This window comes from Thunnus albacares, chromosome 14, assembly GCF_914725855.1.
Source record: "Thunnus albacares chromosome 14, fThuAlb1.1, whole genome shotgun sequence".
In the NCBI taxonomy this organism is placed as follows: domain Eukaryota; kingdom Metazoa; phylum Chordata; class Actinopteri; order Scombriformes; family Scombridae; genus Thunnus; species Thunnus albacares.
In genome coordinates, this window is record NC_058119.1 from 17,053,799 (window position 1) to 17,070,841 (window position 17,043).

Consider the following 17,043-nt stretch of genomic DNA (forward strand, 5'->3'; position numbering starts at 1 on the left):
TCTTTCTGATCCTATTACTTTTGGCCATGTGGAATTAAATGCTGGCAGTGATTGGGTCATTATTTTCTCAGCTTGAAATCCCTGCTGTGACCACACATTATTCCAGTATCACAGCAGAGTAAAGATTTGTTGTTAAGTATCGCATCAAGGTGTTTTGAATTCTTTGTTCAACCAGTGAGCAGTTAAGCATAGACTAAATATTAGAAACACCACAGTAAAATTCAATAGTATTACAAACTACAGCCCCCAAAATGGCCATTAATTTGAATCTAGACCCCAACAGATCTGCTGACAAAGATTGTGTGATACAGTTGAAAGATTGTGAAAAGCTACCCTGTGCTGACAACCTTTCTAAAACAAAAACTAAAATCTAAAACTGTTTCATCAAAAACGGAACACTGTTACCTTAATTTAGTGAATTTTGAGTTCATTAAAGGAATAATTCGACCTTTGGGGAAACATCTGCTTCCCCTCTGAGAGTTAGATGAAGATTAATACTCTCATGTCTGTACGATTAAGTTTTTTTAAGTTACAGCCAGAAGACTGTTAGCTTAGCTTAGCATAAAGACTTTAAACAGGGGGAACAGCTGGCCTTGCTCTGTCCAAAGGCAACAAAATCTATCTACAAGCACCTCTGAAGTTCACTAATTAACACTTTATATCTTGTTTGTTTAATCCTTACAAAAACAAGTCAAGTTGTGCTTTTACAGAGGGTAATATGCCAGAGCATTTCTTTGTACAGAATCAGGCTAGTTGTTTCCAGTCCAAATGGTAAGCCACCAAACTTGCTGCTGACTGTAGTTTCATATTTATAGACATGAGGATGGTATTGATCTTCTCATCTAACTCTGAACACAAAAGCAAATAACAGAGTTTCCAAAATTCCAAACTATTCCTTTAAACTGCATTAGTTATAACTAGGTGCACCTACTGGTAAGGGAGTGTATGTTTATATTCAGATATGCAGTATTCATACTTGCAAGCTATGTTTTGGAAAAACTCAATATCACTCAGATCTGGTGTAGCCCAAGTGACCAAACTGGCTGTGATAAGGTCAGCACTTCATGCTCCTCACTGCCTTTTCTCCTTTTGTTTTTCTGTCTCGATGTTGTTGTTTTTGTAAATGCATCCATTTGGTCCTTTCAGAATGCTGATGCCAGCTATGACTTCAGCAGCAATGACCCTTACCCGTTTCCACGCTACACAGACGACTGGTTCAACAGGTAAAGCTCACCCAGCTGCCCCCCCTGTTTATATATACACATACTCAGTGTGTTTTTGTGTGCACATGCGTGCGCTTTCCCTCGAGCAGTTCTCCTCTATTGATTTTCTCTCCACATAGTTCCATTAAGACATAATGGTGCAGTATAAACAGAGCTATTGTTCAACAGAACGCAATAGAAAACATAATGCCTATTTTTACCTGTTCACTTGGAGGAGATAAGGTAGATAAAAGAGATTTAGCACAAGTCTAGTCTCCTCACAGGGTCGCAGTATTCACAGTGGCGACCTTCTGTCTGATAACGCCTTATCTGCCTCCCATCTCCCAGTCACACTGGGTGATCCACTGCCACTGCAACACATGTTGAGGGCAGTAACAGAGAGAAATATATTCTTTCTCTGCCTCTCCTCCTCCGCCGTGCTTCCATCTGCTCTGATGTATTTGTGTGTGTGTGTGTGTGTGTTTATGTGTGTGTGTGTTTATGTGTGTGTGTGTGTGTGTGTATGTGTGTGTGTGTGTCTGTGTGCATCTGTGTGTGGGAGTGAGAAGGGAGTATTTGGGGTTGCCATTGTAGCAGTTGCTGACTGTCGGGCACAACTCGCTAGCTAATCAGCTGGTTGTTATAAATAGCTGCCTGTCTGTAGCAAAGCATGCTGGGAGAGCAGGGTTGACTCTTTGCAGTGTCCCTGTGGGGAGCAGAGGGATGGAGAGATAGACACATATCACGTGGTGCACACAAAACACTGATATGTGCAAACATATTCAGTCAGACTGAGAGGAATGATGGATGTCTGTGTGTTCAAACACACATGTACATGATTTCAATATCAAGTAAAATCTCCAAATGTCCAGTAAGCCATACATCCCCAAAATTAAATCATGTAGCCTTTCCATGAGCAAATGTCCTTCAGGTCATAGAATTACAGAGGCAAATTTTAATTGATTCATGGCTACAGAAAATGCTAAATCTTTTCTGTTAAAGATTTCTTCACTCTAGTCAGACATCAACAAAAACAGGAGTTGCATCAAATCTGGGGAATCTTATCTCAGACTTAACCCACAATATACTCGTTATAAATTTATGTAAAGTCATGTAAATCCTCTTAAGCATATTCTGCTTTTTACTGTCACCAGTCACGGCACACGATGTGCTGGAGAGGTGTCTGCTGCAGCCAACAACAACATTTGCGGTGTGGGAGTCGCCTACAACTCCAAGGTGGCAGGTGTGTGTCATTTTGAAGCTGCAGTTTGGAAAGTGAGAGGAATAACAATGAGCAGACAGCAAATGACGATTCTGATAATGGTATGATGAAAGGATCAGTGGTATGATAAGGGTGATTTACTGTGAGGGAATTGCTGTATGTATCACGTATAACATATAGGTAATCGTGGAAGAACATTGCTGCAGTGTTTGGTATTGAAGCACGTTTAAATGGTATACCTTTACTCATGGAATTATTGAAAATAACAGTAGAGGTCAGTTAGAGTCCACATAGCAACATGACAACAGCATTTATCCAGACAGCTCCATGTGTCCATTGCATATTGATTTTTCTTGAAATTTGCTCAGGGAGTAACAAAGTAGAAATAAGAAAATGAGTATTGACTGCTTGATTTGTGTGCTGTGAGGAAGCTGACATCACCGTCTTGCCATTGTTAGGGATTTAGATGCTATAAAGGTGTTGTATTGTACTTTCTTGATACTGTAGATATCGCAAACCTAACCAGCTGATAAGGATTTTATGGATCTGTTGTTTATAGCTACCTAGTGTTCCAGCAGCATTAACAATACATAGAGTAATAAAAGATACAATAAGTCAATAGAAGCCAGAGTTTTAATGTCAGATTCACATGGAGATGCTGCTCCTTCAGGTATCAGGATGCTGGACCAGCCCTTTATGACTGACATCATTGAGGCCTCATCCATCAGCCACATGCCCCAGGTTATTGATATCTACAGCGCCAGCTGGGGACCAACTGATGACGGCAAGACGGTGGACGGACCCCGAGAGCTCACCCTTCAGGCTATGGCTGATGGCGTCAACAAGGTAAGGCAGCATCACACCTGCTGTGCTGAGGGTTTCATAATAATGTCAATAATAAGTGTGCCCTAAAGAAACTGGTGTAAATTTAAATTATATTTGACACACAGAAAGCTCAAATAAATTTACTGGACTGCCAGCACTCTCTACACAATGACTTTAATTTGCTCTCATCATTGACTTTTAAGCATGAATGTGAATGTTTCCTGTTGACAGCTGCAATTCGGACACGACTGTCCCCCAGTTTCTGCTGTCTCTATGTTTTGGTTAAAATGATTACAGTGACGTTGGCATTTACCTGTGTACTTGTGTATTTCTTTGTGTTTATTATTGTTTTTTCATTCCCCTCTTTTGACTGCTGTGTGTTAAGCAAATTTCTATTTGGGCATGAGTCATTAAAGTTCTCCTCTCCTCCCCTCTACTTGACTAATACAAAGATGAAAAGGTGTACAAACCAAGGTTGCTATGTGCCCTGTGTTGTTTAGAGCTGCAACAATTAGTCGATTAATCAATCTACAGAAAATCATAATTATTTTGATGATCAATTAATTGTTTCAAGTCATTTTTTTAAGAAAAAAAAAATCCAAATTCTCTGATTCCAACTTCGCAAAAGTGAATACTTTCTTGTTTCTTTAGTCTTCTGTGATAGTAAACTGAATGTTTTTGGGTTGTGGACTGTTGGTTGGGACAAAAGCAGGCAGTTTGAGGGTTTAACTTTAGGCTTTGGGAATCAGTAATAGACATTTTTCATCATTTTCTGACATTTCATAGACCAAACAACTAATCAATTAATAGAGAAATATAATCGACAGATTTATTGATAATGCATCCCTAAAGTGTGTGCTACTTTGTACTGCACAAGATTGTTGTCTTATTACTGAACCATAGCCCCAAAAAAGTTAGAGTGTAGTTTTTTGCTCAAGGACACTACAACAAGGTGAAAACTCTCCGAGGCCCACTGTTTGAAGGGCAGTTTTCTTAGACACACACACACACACGCAGAGTTGCCATGCTAACAGTGCCACTGCCAATTACTTGCTTGATTAATCATCATATGCACCATGTGCAGGCAGGTGTGGGTTGCTCTAAAATGACCCTGTTGCAGGCAGGGTAGCTGAGTAGGAGCAAAACTGACGGTAATCTCTGATCATGTAAACACAACTAATCAAGCAGCTATTCTGCAATCTTCCTCTTTGATTCTAATGATCACTTATATAAGCTACTGTGTAGGCTGAGCATGATGTGCACTGTGCAAAAAAATTAAAAACTAAGGAGCACATTATGTTATATTAACAACTGAGTCAAGGAGAGTGTCTTTAAGTTTGCTTCTTAAGCATAACTGTGCAAATTGCCACAGATAATGGAAATAAATGACACAGGTTGCTGCGCAAAATTAAAGCACTTTGTTTGGATTGTGCAGGAGACAGAAGACAGAGGGCTTCAAGCTCATAGCTGAGCTTAACGGTACTCAAACCTCTCTTTGCAATTCAAATAGAGAGACATAAATAAGCATCGTGAAGGGAAGGACATGCCACTCCTCCTCCACTTGATCCCTTTGTTCTGTTGGGAAACGGCCGGCCTTTTGTAGAAAACAGGTGCAGCATTTGGTGAAGAGGATGCTCTCTGTGTGGAGGCAGGATCAGTTGTTTCATGTTTCAAGGCTCTCTATCAGTAACAAAGATGACATTTTTACTGTGTGTTTGTACAAATAGGAGGTATTATGCTCCATTGCAAAACGTAGGTGCAGAAAGGACATAAATATTTGATGTTTTTGTCCCTTGACTACTATAAAGTAAATAAACAAGTTAGAGTTGCTCTGATATGTTCTGAATAGTGCAGCAAGCAAGAATTTTGATGAAACTGAGCGATAAGATTGTATGCTTGTGTCTCTGTAGTGGTTTTCTTTTAAAATGAGTTTAGCATTTCACTGAATACCTTTAAGGGTTATCTTAATCATAAGTTATCTTTCTAAATTTTTAATTCTTCTTTATAGAATTGCTGTTTCCATTGTTCCTCAGAGCCTGACTGTATTCAAGATTAAAAACCACCAGGCTTTTGCCATCAGAGATATGGAACAACCTGCATAGTATTGTTGTAATCAGCATTGTTGCACAATCTTTAAATGTGCACTTTATAATACAGCTTTACAATAACCTTTGACTTTTATTGTTTTTGCATTGCTGTTGTCCCGTGAGGCTTGCATTTCTAATCTGTTCTTATACATTGGAATATACTAGTGGGAATGTATTTTATGGGAAAAGACAAACAGGAGCAATATGTTGATATTCATGGGGACAACCGTTACTGAAAAAATGCTGTCATAAGTTGGCAGCACACGATACACAGAATTGTGCTTATCTCAGAGCTACCTGGAAAAAAAATTTTCTTTAATACTTGTAGGCAGGAGACAGAACCAGTTTAGAACTAAACTGTGTGCTGTCTGTTACTTAAATGTGATGCTTTGTGCTGTTCTTCTTTTCGTCTCCACCAGTTTTCCCCAAATCTTTCTTTCTTCCTCAGAAAAAAAGCACCCACACTCCAAAATACAACAAACCCTGCATCTACTCCATACAATCACTTTGAATGTGGGCACAGTTGTAATGGATTTCAGGTCATCAGGCAGTTTGTCAGTTTTCAGTGGCTTTATCTGTCTTTGTTATATAATTGTGATAAAAATTACACTGACACCTGCTGTATACTTACAGACAGGTGAAATTCCCTAATTCCCAATTCTCATTTCACCCATGGCAGTCCCACTTGAACTGATGACACTTGATGTATTTTGATGTAACTTGGATAATGATGTTGTTTCAGGGGCGAGGAGGGAAAGGCAGCATCTACGTTTGGGCATCAGGAGATGGTGGTAGCTATGACGACTGCAACTGTGATGGTTATGCCTCAAGTATGTGGACAATTTCCATCAACTCAGCCATCAATGATGGACGCACCGCCTTGTATGATGAGAGCTGCTCCTCCACCCTTGCATCCACATTCAGCAACGGACGCAAGAGGAACCCAGAGGCTGGCGTTGTGAGTGTGTTTGTTTTTAAGTAAATGGATGTTTCACATGATTGAAACATCACAAATGTATGGAAGAGGATTAGGGCCACATGTGAAAAATGTATTTAAGTTCTGAGTTTAAACTCAGAACTCAAATACATTCTGAGTTTAAATGTATTTGAATGAATGTTTGTTGTAAAGTTTGACATTTTTCTGTTGTGGTCCCTGAAGTTGACTATTTCAGTGGATATGTGTACTTCAAGCATTTACAGATGACTCAATACTTGTTGATAATGTTTTATGTTTTTCAAGGATGTGTCCTTATTCATAGATTGAACTGTAAATAGCTTCTTTTCAGTTTGCCTAGCAGACAGTGTATCCTGGGCCTTTAAGGAGATAAGAAGAAACCAGGGATAAAACTTGAGAAGCTGTTATGCTGTAATTGCAGGCTGGTTGTGAAAAATGGAGGTTCAGGAGGAGGAATAGCTCTTCTCTCCTGCTCTAGATTCTCAAAGAGGCCACCATACTGTGTTGATCACAGCATTTGGGGCATAGTGGATGTGTTATTAAGAGGAAAAAATAGAAGGGAGAAATATGTTTTTACAGACTTGTGGTCTGCCTTGATTAGTTCCAAAATGTATTACACTACTGTAATACTAGTGGCATGGCTTGAGACAAGCTTGATGGCAATGTCGGTCGGTTCACCCCTTTGGTCCAGAGTGACACATCTCAACAACTATTGAATAAATTGGCATAAAATGTGAAACATTCTTGTCTCCTCAGGATAAATAAACTTTGGTGTCCCCTGACTTCACAAAGCAACATCATCACTTTGATTTTTGACCAAAGTCTTGCAAAACATAACATTCCCGTCAGCGTCAGCCGTACTGTGTATAGTGCTAATTAGCAAGTGTTAGCATGCTAACATTCTAAGCTAATATGATGAACATGGTAAACTTCATACCCACTAAACATCAGCATGTTAGCTTTGTCATTGTGAGCATGTTGCTATGCTAGCATTAGCATTTAGCTCAAAGTGCTGAGTTGCTAGAAGGGCTGTAGACTGCAGGAGGGATATTTACTGAGGATTTGCACCCCCTTTTTGTGCTAAACAGTCAACTTGCATTTGTCCTTATTTACTAAAGGACTGCACCACAGTTTAGTGCCAGTTAGAATAGAAGACAAGTGGAACTGCTGAAAAAATGTGTGTTTGGTCTCATGAAATATATATTTTAAAGTGTTCCTGTTCAGAGGTGAAAAATATTGAAGGAGGAAATGGAAATTTAAACAAATACCCTTTAAGCACCTGATTTCACTGCAAACTGACCACTGCAGCAGAGGAACCAGCATCTTAGAAAAGTGTAAAATCTGCCACCTTGTTTTATCAGATACACATAGAGACTATAGCAGGGAGAAACAGAGAGAGAGCGAGAAAGGGAAACTTATTTATAGATGCATCATAAAGTTACTTTACCGAAGCTCACCACTCAGCACAACACAATAATATAGAGCCTTTCTTTTTCTCCCAGGGCTCCTGCTTGTTTTTACTAACTTTTAATGGCTCACAGCAGCTCCAGCCCAGTTCAATATGATTGTAGAAGTCAGTAATTAAGTAGGCTATTATCTATTTATTATTTTATCAATTTATAGAAATGATCTAGTCAAAGGAGTTTCACCAAAAGTCATTCAATCACTGATGTTTTTCTTGAGCTGACATCAGGTTATTTAATAATCATTGTACAATACAAAGCCGTCTTCTTGTGGATTCAAAACACACTTTGCAAAATGCGTCAAACCACCCAGGGCAAATCAGATGAACTGGTAAATACCCCACTAAATTGAAAAATTTTGCACCCCTGCCTAGTAAATACCCTGTTAGTCTTGTTTTTTTATTATCATGACAAAGGAAACCATGAGGAGAGAGAAAGAGTTAATTTCCACCAACTGCTTTACTGTATGTGCTTTTTCTGCATGGGTGGGAAGAAAAGTAACAAAGCAAACACGTGAGACACCAAAGTGAATCTAGTGACTGACTTAAGCATACACAAATAGGCTATAGCTGTATAACTGGCTCACGAGTATTTGAACATTTACCTGAAGAATTGTGTCACAAGTGGGTGGTCCCTGAATAAATGAGTGGATGAATCACTAGAATCAAATAAACCCAGAGTGCACATATCATCTTTGAAAAGAGAGACAGCGAGGCTTGACAGATGATGCAGACTTCCTTTTCACAGAGGACAATTGCTTAACCTTGACAGTTAATGTTAGGGAAAATTGAATGCTCTTATATCTAAGCACACCTGCTGAGAATATTGACTGACATTCTATATCATGCTCGTGTGTAAAAAATAATTTCCCAGTGTACAAAGGCAACAGTGTTTGTGTTTGTGATTATGCAAATCACCTCTGTTGACAGAGTCACCGATCTTCCCTAGGGTTTCTCTTCTAATTGCAGTCAATCTGTTATCATTTCTAATTAAGCACCAAATTAAAGAAATAAATGTTTAGTCAATAAATATACGCATAACTTATGTGCTGTGTGTTAATACCACAGCTCACTATGCATCCTTTTTGCTATCTTTGCTCCAAAATTCATATTAAAGCAAAAGATTATATCGTCATTGGACAATGCTTCCCCAGATAATTAGATATACTGTATGTACTGTATATCTCCTCTTTCTGTTCTCACTCCACTCCATATAAGCTAATTGCTTGTTAAAGATGCATAATGGTTCTTTCTTTCCTGTGATTTGGTTATTTCAGGCCACAACAGACCTGTATGGGAACTGCACACTGCGTCACTCTGGAACATCAGCAGCAGCTCCAGAGGCAGCGGGCGTCTTTGCTCTGGCTCTTGAAGCTAAGTATGTACTCTACTGTCCACACACCTGTAATAATTGTGTTTATTGATTTAAATGGACTGTCTGTATGAAACATTATTATGTTACCTAATTCAACTCCTCTGTGCTGAGGAGAGTGCTGCTCAGAAGGTATAATTTTATAATACAACTATTATTATAATCTTGGTAATCTTTTTTATTACTGCATTTGATTTGTCAACTTCAACTAATATGAAAGAGTGTGCTATTCATTTATAAGCTACTATTTCTTTCTAACCTTGAGCTTTGATGTTGCATTGATGTCTTTGGCTTCCTATGTCAGTCTCTGTCCTCAGAGTCTTTATTTTAATTTTCTGTCTCCATGTATGCAGCCCTTAAAAGCACAAGTCATTTCTCCACTTTTCACAAAATTGTTTATTTATCACAACCATAAGCCAAATGAAAAGTAAAACAGCACTTACTCTGTTGCCCGCAGAGTACAGACTCTATGTGCTTGTGCCAAGGACACAAATCATATTGGATCAGTGCTCTTTATATCTCAGTACAAGGTTAAAAAACACAGTTTATATACTGTTAAGATGGGCTCAGCACTTATGTTTTATTTATCTCTGCACTTCCCATATGCATGAAGCAGGGAGACTCTCTCTGAGCTGAATGATGAAACACACTGCAGTACTTGATCATCTCAACCTGCTGAAAATATAGCAAACTATGTGTTGAAACCAAAGCTTATATTATTGATGTTTATAACATACAGTACCAATCAAAAGTTCACTTGAGTTCACATTCCCATTCATTTGAAGTGTGTCCAAACTTTTGACAGGTATTGTATGCTGCTTAAGTAAAGCCACCCACACATTAGTAGAAGAATATGACAAATCTCAAACCTGATGAATTACTGCTTCTCATGTCCCAGAGGAGAGCCTTTCCTTTTCTCTCAGATGCTTCATTTCTCTAAAGGACGAGATTCTGCTGCCATTAACTAACACCAGCTAGTGGAGTTGAGTAAAGAGACACTGTTTGCTTTGCACACACAATAATGATGTTGCTATTGGGAGGAGCGGATGCTCACCCTGTCCGGCGACAAATAACCCACAGGGCTGTTAGAACAAGTGCACAGCCTTTTTACTGCCCAAACACACTTGAACCATGCAACGGCAGGAGTCAGTGAGTCAGCCAGAACAAAGCTGTCACTACACACAGTCAAGATAATGGAGGCAGACGCAGACAAAGGCAACCATCTGCTTCAAAGCACAGACACTACGAGGTTAAGATATTTGAAAGCATGTAATCAAAGCAAAACCATTAATCTTTTTTTTTTTTTTTACTTCTTGTTGCTAAACTTTAAATAACTTTTTTAACTAACTTACAGTTCTGTCTCTCCCACACCACTCTACTCTCCCTTTATCCCCCTGCCTCTGTCCTCTGGTGACTGTTTGTGCGCCCCAGCCCTAACCTGACATGGAGAGACATGCAGCACCTGTCAGTCCTGACCTCCAAGAGGAACCAGCTCCATGACGAGGTCCACCAGTGGAGGAGGAATGGCGTGGGCCTCGAGTTCAACCATCTGTTTGGCTATGGTGTGCTGGACGCTGGGGGCATGGTGAAAATGGCCAAAGAATGGAAGACAGTGCCTGAGCGTTTCCACTGTGTAGCTGGTTCCATCCAAGAGAACCAGTAAGTCACATTTTCACTAGCAACAACATAAGTAATGTTTATTATTTTACTCATACTGCATATAAAATACACACACTACATATTCTACAACCTCAAACTGCCCTTACCAAGATGTTGAAGGAAAAAAAATACACTGCTGATCTACAAGAGACACACTCATCCAATTACTGGGTAATCCCAATAAGGCCTAATTCAATAAAACATCTGCGAAGGGAGTATCCACTTCATAACCCTGTAATATTTAGATTAGCTGCTCAGTCTGTCTGATGGTCCTGTATATTTGTAATGACATTCTGTAGCTTGATATCCTGACAGTTGCTGTTTGTGGGTTAATACATTACTCTTTTGATATCTCAGTTGGATTTCTGTTTGATAAATTATGGTAAACATTCCACTACTAAACTTTAAACTTCAAGTAGGGTAAATGACTAAACAACAAGGTTATATCAAATTCTTATAAATAGCCACATGAACTAAAAGAGATGTTTGTTATAGGCTAAATTTGGACCAAAATAGGCAGAAACTACAAGAGTGCACTCAATAGAGTGCAGATCTCTGCCAGGTGTGTACAGTCAAGATGGCAGCAAAGATAACAATAACAGGGATTTATTCATCTCGTATCATGCTTAACTTTAGTGGATCATAACATATCGGGTATGGAATTAATCTGCAGATGCTCCGGTTCAAGATGAGACCAAACTTTTCTATGGATGTCAGTTTTTGAGCCATGACAAAGGCCAAAATGTGGCCTGCAACAGACTAGGTAAGCCTTGTTTTTAGCCTTCTGCTATGTCGTAATCCATATCATAGAATGGACTGCTGAAAAGATGAAAATCTACACTTTACAATAGGCTCATAAGGAATCTTATCAATATTTATTTGAATTCACAACACAACTTGCTTTCCATGTACTGAAATTTGGCACCAATTGATCTAATGTGGCAACAAGGCATGATTGATTGTCCCTAGTGGAAACAAGATTCCAAACTAAAACATGTTGTTTATCACTTGCGTCCCCTATCGGCCGGTTAAGAGGAGTGAGGACTCAGCAGTCAATGGAGGTATGAAACAGAGCAGTCAATGGCATTATAAAATAGGTTTTTCAAAACTTGTGAATCACTGCGACCACGAGAGGTCCTTGAGCGTACATTCATAAATGTGCACAAAAAATATTAGGCTGATGGGTCCAGTAGTATGCGAGATTAGCTGCAGACAGATACACACACGGACACATGCGCACACTCGACCAAACGCATGATGATAAAAAGAGTGAAATTACTCATGGAACATGAGGCGCTTGCTGGAAAAAGATAATGTCCTGCATATTGGATGTGGATTCCTTTAAAATTATTGTTTCATATGAGTTTCTAAACATTAGATATTTCTCATGTGCTTTAATCTATCAGAGTTCCAGATAGAGTGGCGTTTTGATAAAAATCCAGCCATCTGGCCTGTCCTTCGGACAGATCCTCCTTATCTTTCCCAGATGCAGCTGTGGTTACGGCATCTTTCTTCTCATCTTATCCTGTCTGTGTCCACCCACATTTACAGTATCTCCCCTTGCATCACCTTATCTTTCTCCTCCATCTCCTCCATCTACACAGCCTTGCCCTTCCTTCCTTCGCTTTCCAGCCTCCCTGCCTGACACTCTGTCCTTTACACTCTCACCTCTCCCTCCTCTCTTTCCCGCCCTCCTCTGCATGCCTCACTAGGGCTCTGCTTTCCATTCATCTATCAGATCCTGAGGCTTAGAGCTCCCATGTGTGACGCCTGGTAGTTTCCTGTCGCTAGCCCTCTCATTCACACTAATTAGAGCACCACAAATGGCCCAGCATGTCGTGCCCTGGAAGCACTGTCAATTAGACTGACTGACAGCCAGGAAAGAACTCCAGGTGGAGGTGTGCATGTGTGTAGATGTGTGTAACCTAACGCTCAGCATTCACATGCATTGTAAAAGTGTCAATGTGTGGGCTAAGATAAAAAGCAGATTGAATAAGGTGAGTCGTGTGTATTTTTTGCCACCGTCAACATATTCAGTTCATTATTTTAGTCTCTAATCAGTGCTCCACAATTGATGCAATCACAACAACATGGTGTGAAAGTGTGCCTGTGTGCCTCCCTTGAGTGCAGCGCCAGATAAAAAGAGGAGCGCCCCCCAAGAGTCATATGGCTTTTACTGCATCCCTCAGGACGTGTCATGCAAATGGTAGAGAGGACTTGGCCTCTTATGCAGAATGGTTTTGACATTAAACATTCCCAGATCGTTTAGGGTTCCATTACAATAAGTGGCATCAGCTCTTTGCTTAGAAATGGCCAAACCTAAACGATTCTCTGTGCTCACCGATTCAGTTACTTTGTAAAATCCTTAGTCCTTCTCCCTCATTGAGAAATACAGAATCTATATTGTTGTATCGTGTCTCCTACTTCACTAAAAGTCCATTCTCAGTGTATGTGCACTGGAGGGTTTCCACACTTGTCTAAGTTGCAACTTAGACAAGTCCAGTAGGGATGCATGCATACTGCATACTGGACTTGTATGTATGCATGCATACTGGACCATAATTGGCTCAGGCTAGTTGTGATGTCACAAATCATTCTCGTAGGTACATGCCATAAACTGAGATTTAAGGTGAGCACAGAGAAACTTTCCATTTTGTACAGTGAAGGTCAAACAAGTGAGTGAAGTAACAATAAGCGAAACCCATTTTTGAGTGGATGGTGACTAATAAAATTTATGAGGGAGAAATACTAACAGTAACATCTCTGGTTTTCAAGCTAATTTTGAGCTGTGTGTTAAAAGCTGTGTCGCTGGCTGTGTCGTATTTTTCATCAGTTCACTGTTTCCACAGCAGCACGGCAGGATCTCTGCTGCTTCTATTGTGGTAGAGATATAATTACAACAAGCCCACCTCTGATGATAGTGTATCACGAGAGAAAAGCAATAAACACCAACATAGCCATGCTTGCAAACACACTGCTCAGCATTGATCTGATAGCAGCTCTGGCTGGCTGCGGCTTACTTAGCTGGAGGAGAACTTCTCATTATCAGAGGAGCTGGCACACAGTGCCCCACTGTGCGGTGGGGTTGTTTTTAATCTCCACTGGTCCTGCCCTTCAGAGGCACCCCTCTCTTTGCTCTATGCCCGACTGCTGTAATTACTCTTCACACATTATCTGATGGGAACGCTGCACCTGCCTCACACGAAATTATTTTGGTGATCAAAAGTGAAATCTACATGTGTTCACTCCGAGATTTTGTCATACCCACAGTCATGTATTGTTATAAACTAAAAATAATACATTAATATTAATAATAATGATAATCTTTCATAAATGGAAACATGTATTTTCATTTTAACACATAAGAACTCACATATGCTGAGTCATGTTGTTATGGATATATGATGTATTTGGTTTAGTCAAATTTTTCAACATGTATTATAGGGTGTAACTGTGACACACCCCACTATGAACTGTTCTGTTTTAATGGGAATAGTAATTTGCTTCATCAGCCCATAGCAGCTCACCGCTCACTCACCTCTCTGTGCTCAGCATTGCGCTCTATTAATCATTTTTCAAACCGAGTGCAGTTCCACACACGTCTCTCTCACTCAGTTTCTGTGTCCTGTCCCTGTTGCCTAATACCTCCGTCCCTCCATTTCCCACTGCCTGTGGCCACAGCCTCTAATAATGTTATGAAACCTCCTCATAGCCTCTGGCCACCACCCCTGCCCTGCTGTGTTCTCACTCTTTCTTTGCATCACCCAAAGAGATGGAAACAGCAGTATGTCTTCCCAACCACAAAGCAACAACAAAACCAAGACCAGCCCGTATTTACACTCTGTTCTGAACAAACCCATTGTGACAGAAAAAAGGAAAAGAATTTCTTTATGTGCACTGAAGAGGAGCTCTGAGGATTCAGAGGTGGTCCAGCATGAAGTTACACAGTTTATTGATCATAGGCCTCATATTCAAACAATGTAGGCTATATTACAAACACTACCTTACAGTAAAATGTAGTTTATTTACTGTTTCTAATTTGTATTTGTTTAAGTTTTGTGAATATAATATCATAGTCTTGTCATCATTACATAGAGGGTTGAATTATCTCACACTTAAAACCACATGGACAGCCAGCCCAAACTTGGTAATCTTGCACCAACTCCAAATGAATGCTGATTTTGCGCCGTACCAACTGGTGTGTTCACAGCTTGTTTCTGCTGCGCCCCAAGTGGCCAAAAAATCAGTCAGTAGTCAGTGTAGGTTTACAAGAAATGTAATTCCTTTCTTTTCTTCCTCATGTGGCCCTATTGGATATACCTAGTAATTGAATGAGTATGTTTCATTTATAAATGAATGAGAAATTATGAATTTGTAATAAAGTCAAAATAGTGTGCAAATACTATTGGACAGCAAGCAATAAAAAATCATTTCAAACTGATAGTGGATAGGACATTATGTGACAATGTGGTACCAATGCAAAAGGTGGCCGTATATTTCAGACCAAAGAGCAGAGCATTTTATTCCCCCCACTGGAGATACATTACATGGTATAGAAAGCAGACATGACAATCATCACTGCTGCTATGAGGAAGCAGGTTCAAAAAGAAGCTTGATTCTCTGTCAGGGTTGGATGGTTCCATGGGAAAAATTGGTCAAGTACTGTGTTTACTGGGGCATTCAAAGAAGAGCAGGTCAGGGTGTAAGTGGACTGAAAGATAAAAATACTTGTTTTGCTTGGTGTCTCAGTTGTAGCTACAGGGATGCCCAAAGCTATTTAATAGTGGCAATATTTTCTCTATATTCTGTCTTACTTACCTTTACTCTTTTTTACCTTACTTTACTTTCTAATGCAGATATTTGACTTTTTTTCTTCTTCTCTATGCCACACACTCTCAACATGTTCATCTGTTTCTCCTTCTACAGTAAAATCCAGTCTGGCAACAAGCTGGTGCTGGCCATCACCACTGACGCCTGCCAGGGGAAGGACAACTTTGTCCGCTACCTGGAGCACGTTCAGGCAGTGGTCACTGTCAATGCCAGCCGCCGCGGTGACCTCAACATCAATATGACCTCACCCATGGGCACAAAGTCCATCCTTCTGAGCCGAAGGCCCCGTGACGACGACTCCAAGGTGGGCTTCGACAAGTGGCCCTTCATGACCACCCACACCTGGGGCGAGGACCCCCGTGGGACCTGGGTCCTGGAGGTGGGCTTTCAAGGCGAGGAGCCACAGCGCGGAGTCCTGAAGGAGTGGACTCTCATGCTGCATGGAACACAAAGTGCCCCTTATATAGACCAGATAGTGCGTGATTATCAGTCCAAACTTGCCATGTCGAAAAAGGAGGAGCTGGAGGAGGAGCTGGATGAAGCTGTAGAGAGAAGTTTGAAGAGCTTGCTGAGTAAAAACAACTAAAATACCATCTGCATGTTGCCAACTCTTTCACTTTCTCTTATCTGGCTCTATCCTTCTCTAAATCTCACTGTATCTCCTCAGTTCTTCTCACTCTCTCGTTATTCTCCCTTTTGTCTACCTCTCTGCCCCTCCTCACTCTGCTTTTTGTTATCAAGTGTTTCAATTAGCCCCCCAACCCTCAATGAATGTTTCTTGTTATCCAATCAGAATAAAAGTGTAACCTTCAGTAATCTGTTCTACATAGAGAAAGCAAACTATATCACCTGAATTTTTACACTCTACAGAATTGTACATAAACCAAATATAATCCACTCTTTCATGCTCTTGCTTTAACTGCCCTGCACCTCTCTTCTGCCAACTGTTGTACAGTTTGTGACTGTAAATGATTTTCTGTGTCATTCTACTTAAAGTTTAATATCTTGCAAACAGAGCAGTGATACTTCTTTCTGTTTATATTTTTGTGACATGCACTGTTTATATAAACAAGGAAAGGAATGTGTGGTTCATTTTGCAGCCTGTGGTCCTCAATTCATATTTCATAATCTTTGACGTAATAAATCTATTCAGCTGTTTATTAAAGCACTTGAGTGATTTGCAACACACTCCTGAACATACTGTGTAAAAGTAGCATGCCAAAACTTTGATAGGGAAACACAAAGAATCTGATGAAGACAAAAGAAGACAGAGAATGTAGAGTAAAATTTTCAAAAAGCTCATCCTGGTGACCCAGCAGTCTATCCAGATTGAATATTTCCCCATGTTTCTTTCACTCTGTACTGTGCTGTCCAATAAAGGGAAAATGCCTCCTAAAAAGTGGAGCCTGAGCTACTCATGCCAAGGCAC

General features: G+C 40.1%; 1 protein-coding gene across 1 annotated transcript in view; it reads left to right on the top strand.

Moving 5' to 3' along the window:
* Positions 1-16,779, top strand: part of pcsk2 (proprotein convertase subtilisin/kexin type 2) — a 31,244-nt gene extending 14,465 nt beyond the window's left edge. Inside the window, exons 6-12 of the mRNA XM_044373759.1 lie at positions 1,147-1,223; positions 2,357-2,445; positions 3,095-3,270; positions 6,079-6,294; positions 9,031-9,131; positions 10,557-10,784; positions 15,711-16,779. Coding sequence (XP_044229694.1) covers positions 1,147-1,223; positions 2,357-2,445; positions 3,095-3,270; positions 6,079-6,294; positions 9,031-9,131; positions 10,557-10,784; positions 15,711-16,200 — 1,377 coding nt within the window. The 3' untranslated portion in view covers positions 16,201-16,779. The remainder of the gene's footprint in view (positions 1-1,146; positions 1,224-2,356; positions 2,446-3,094; positions 3,271-6,078; positions 6,295-9,030; positions 9,132-10,556; positions 10,785-15,710) is intronic.
* The last annotated feature ends 264 nt before the right edge of the window (positions 16,780-17,043 follow it).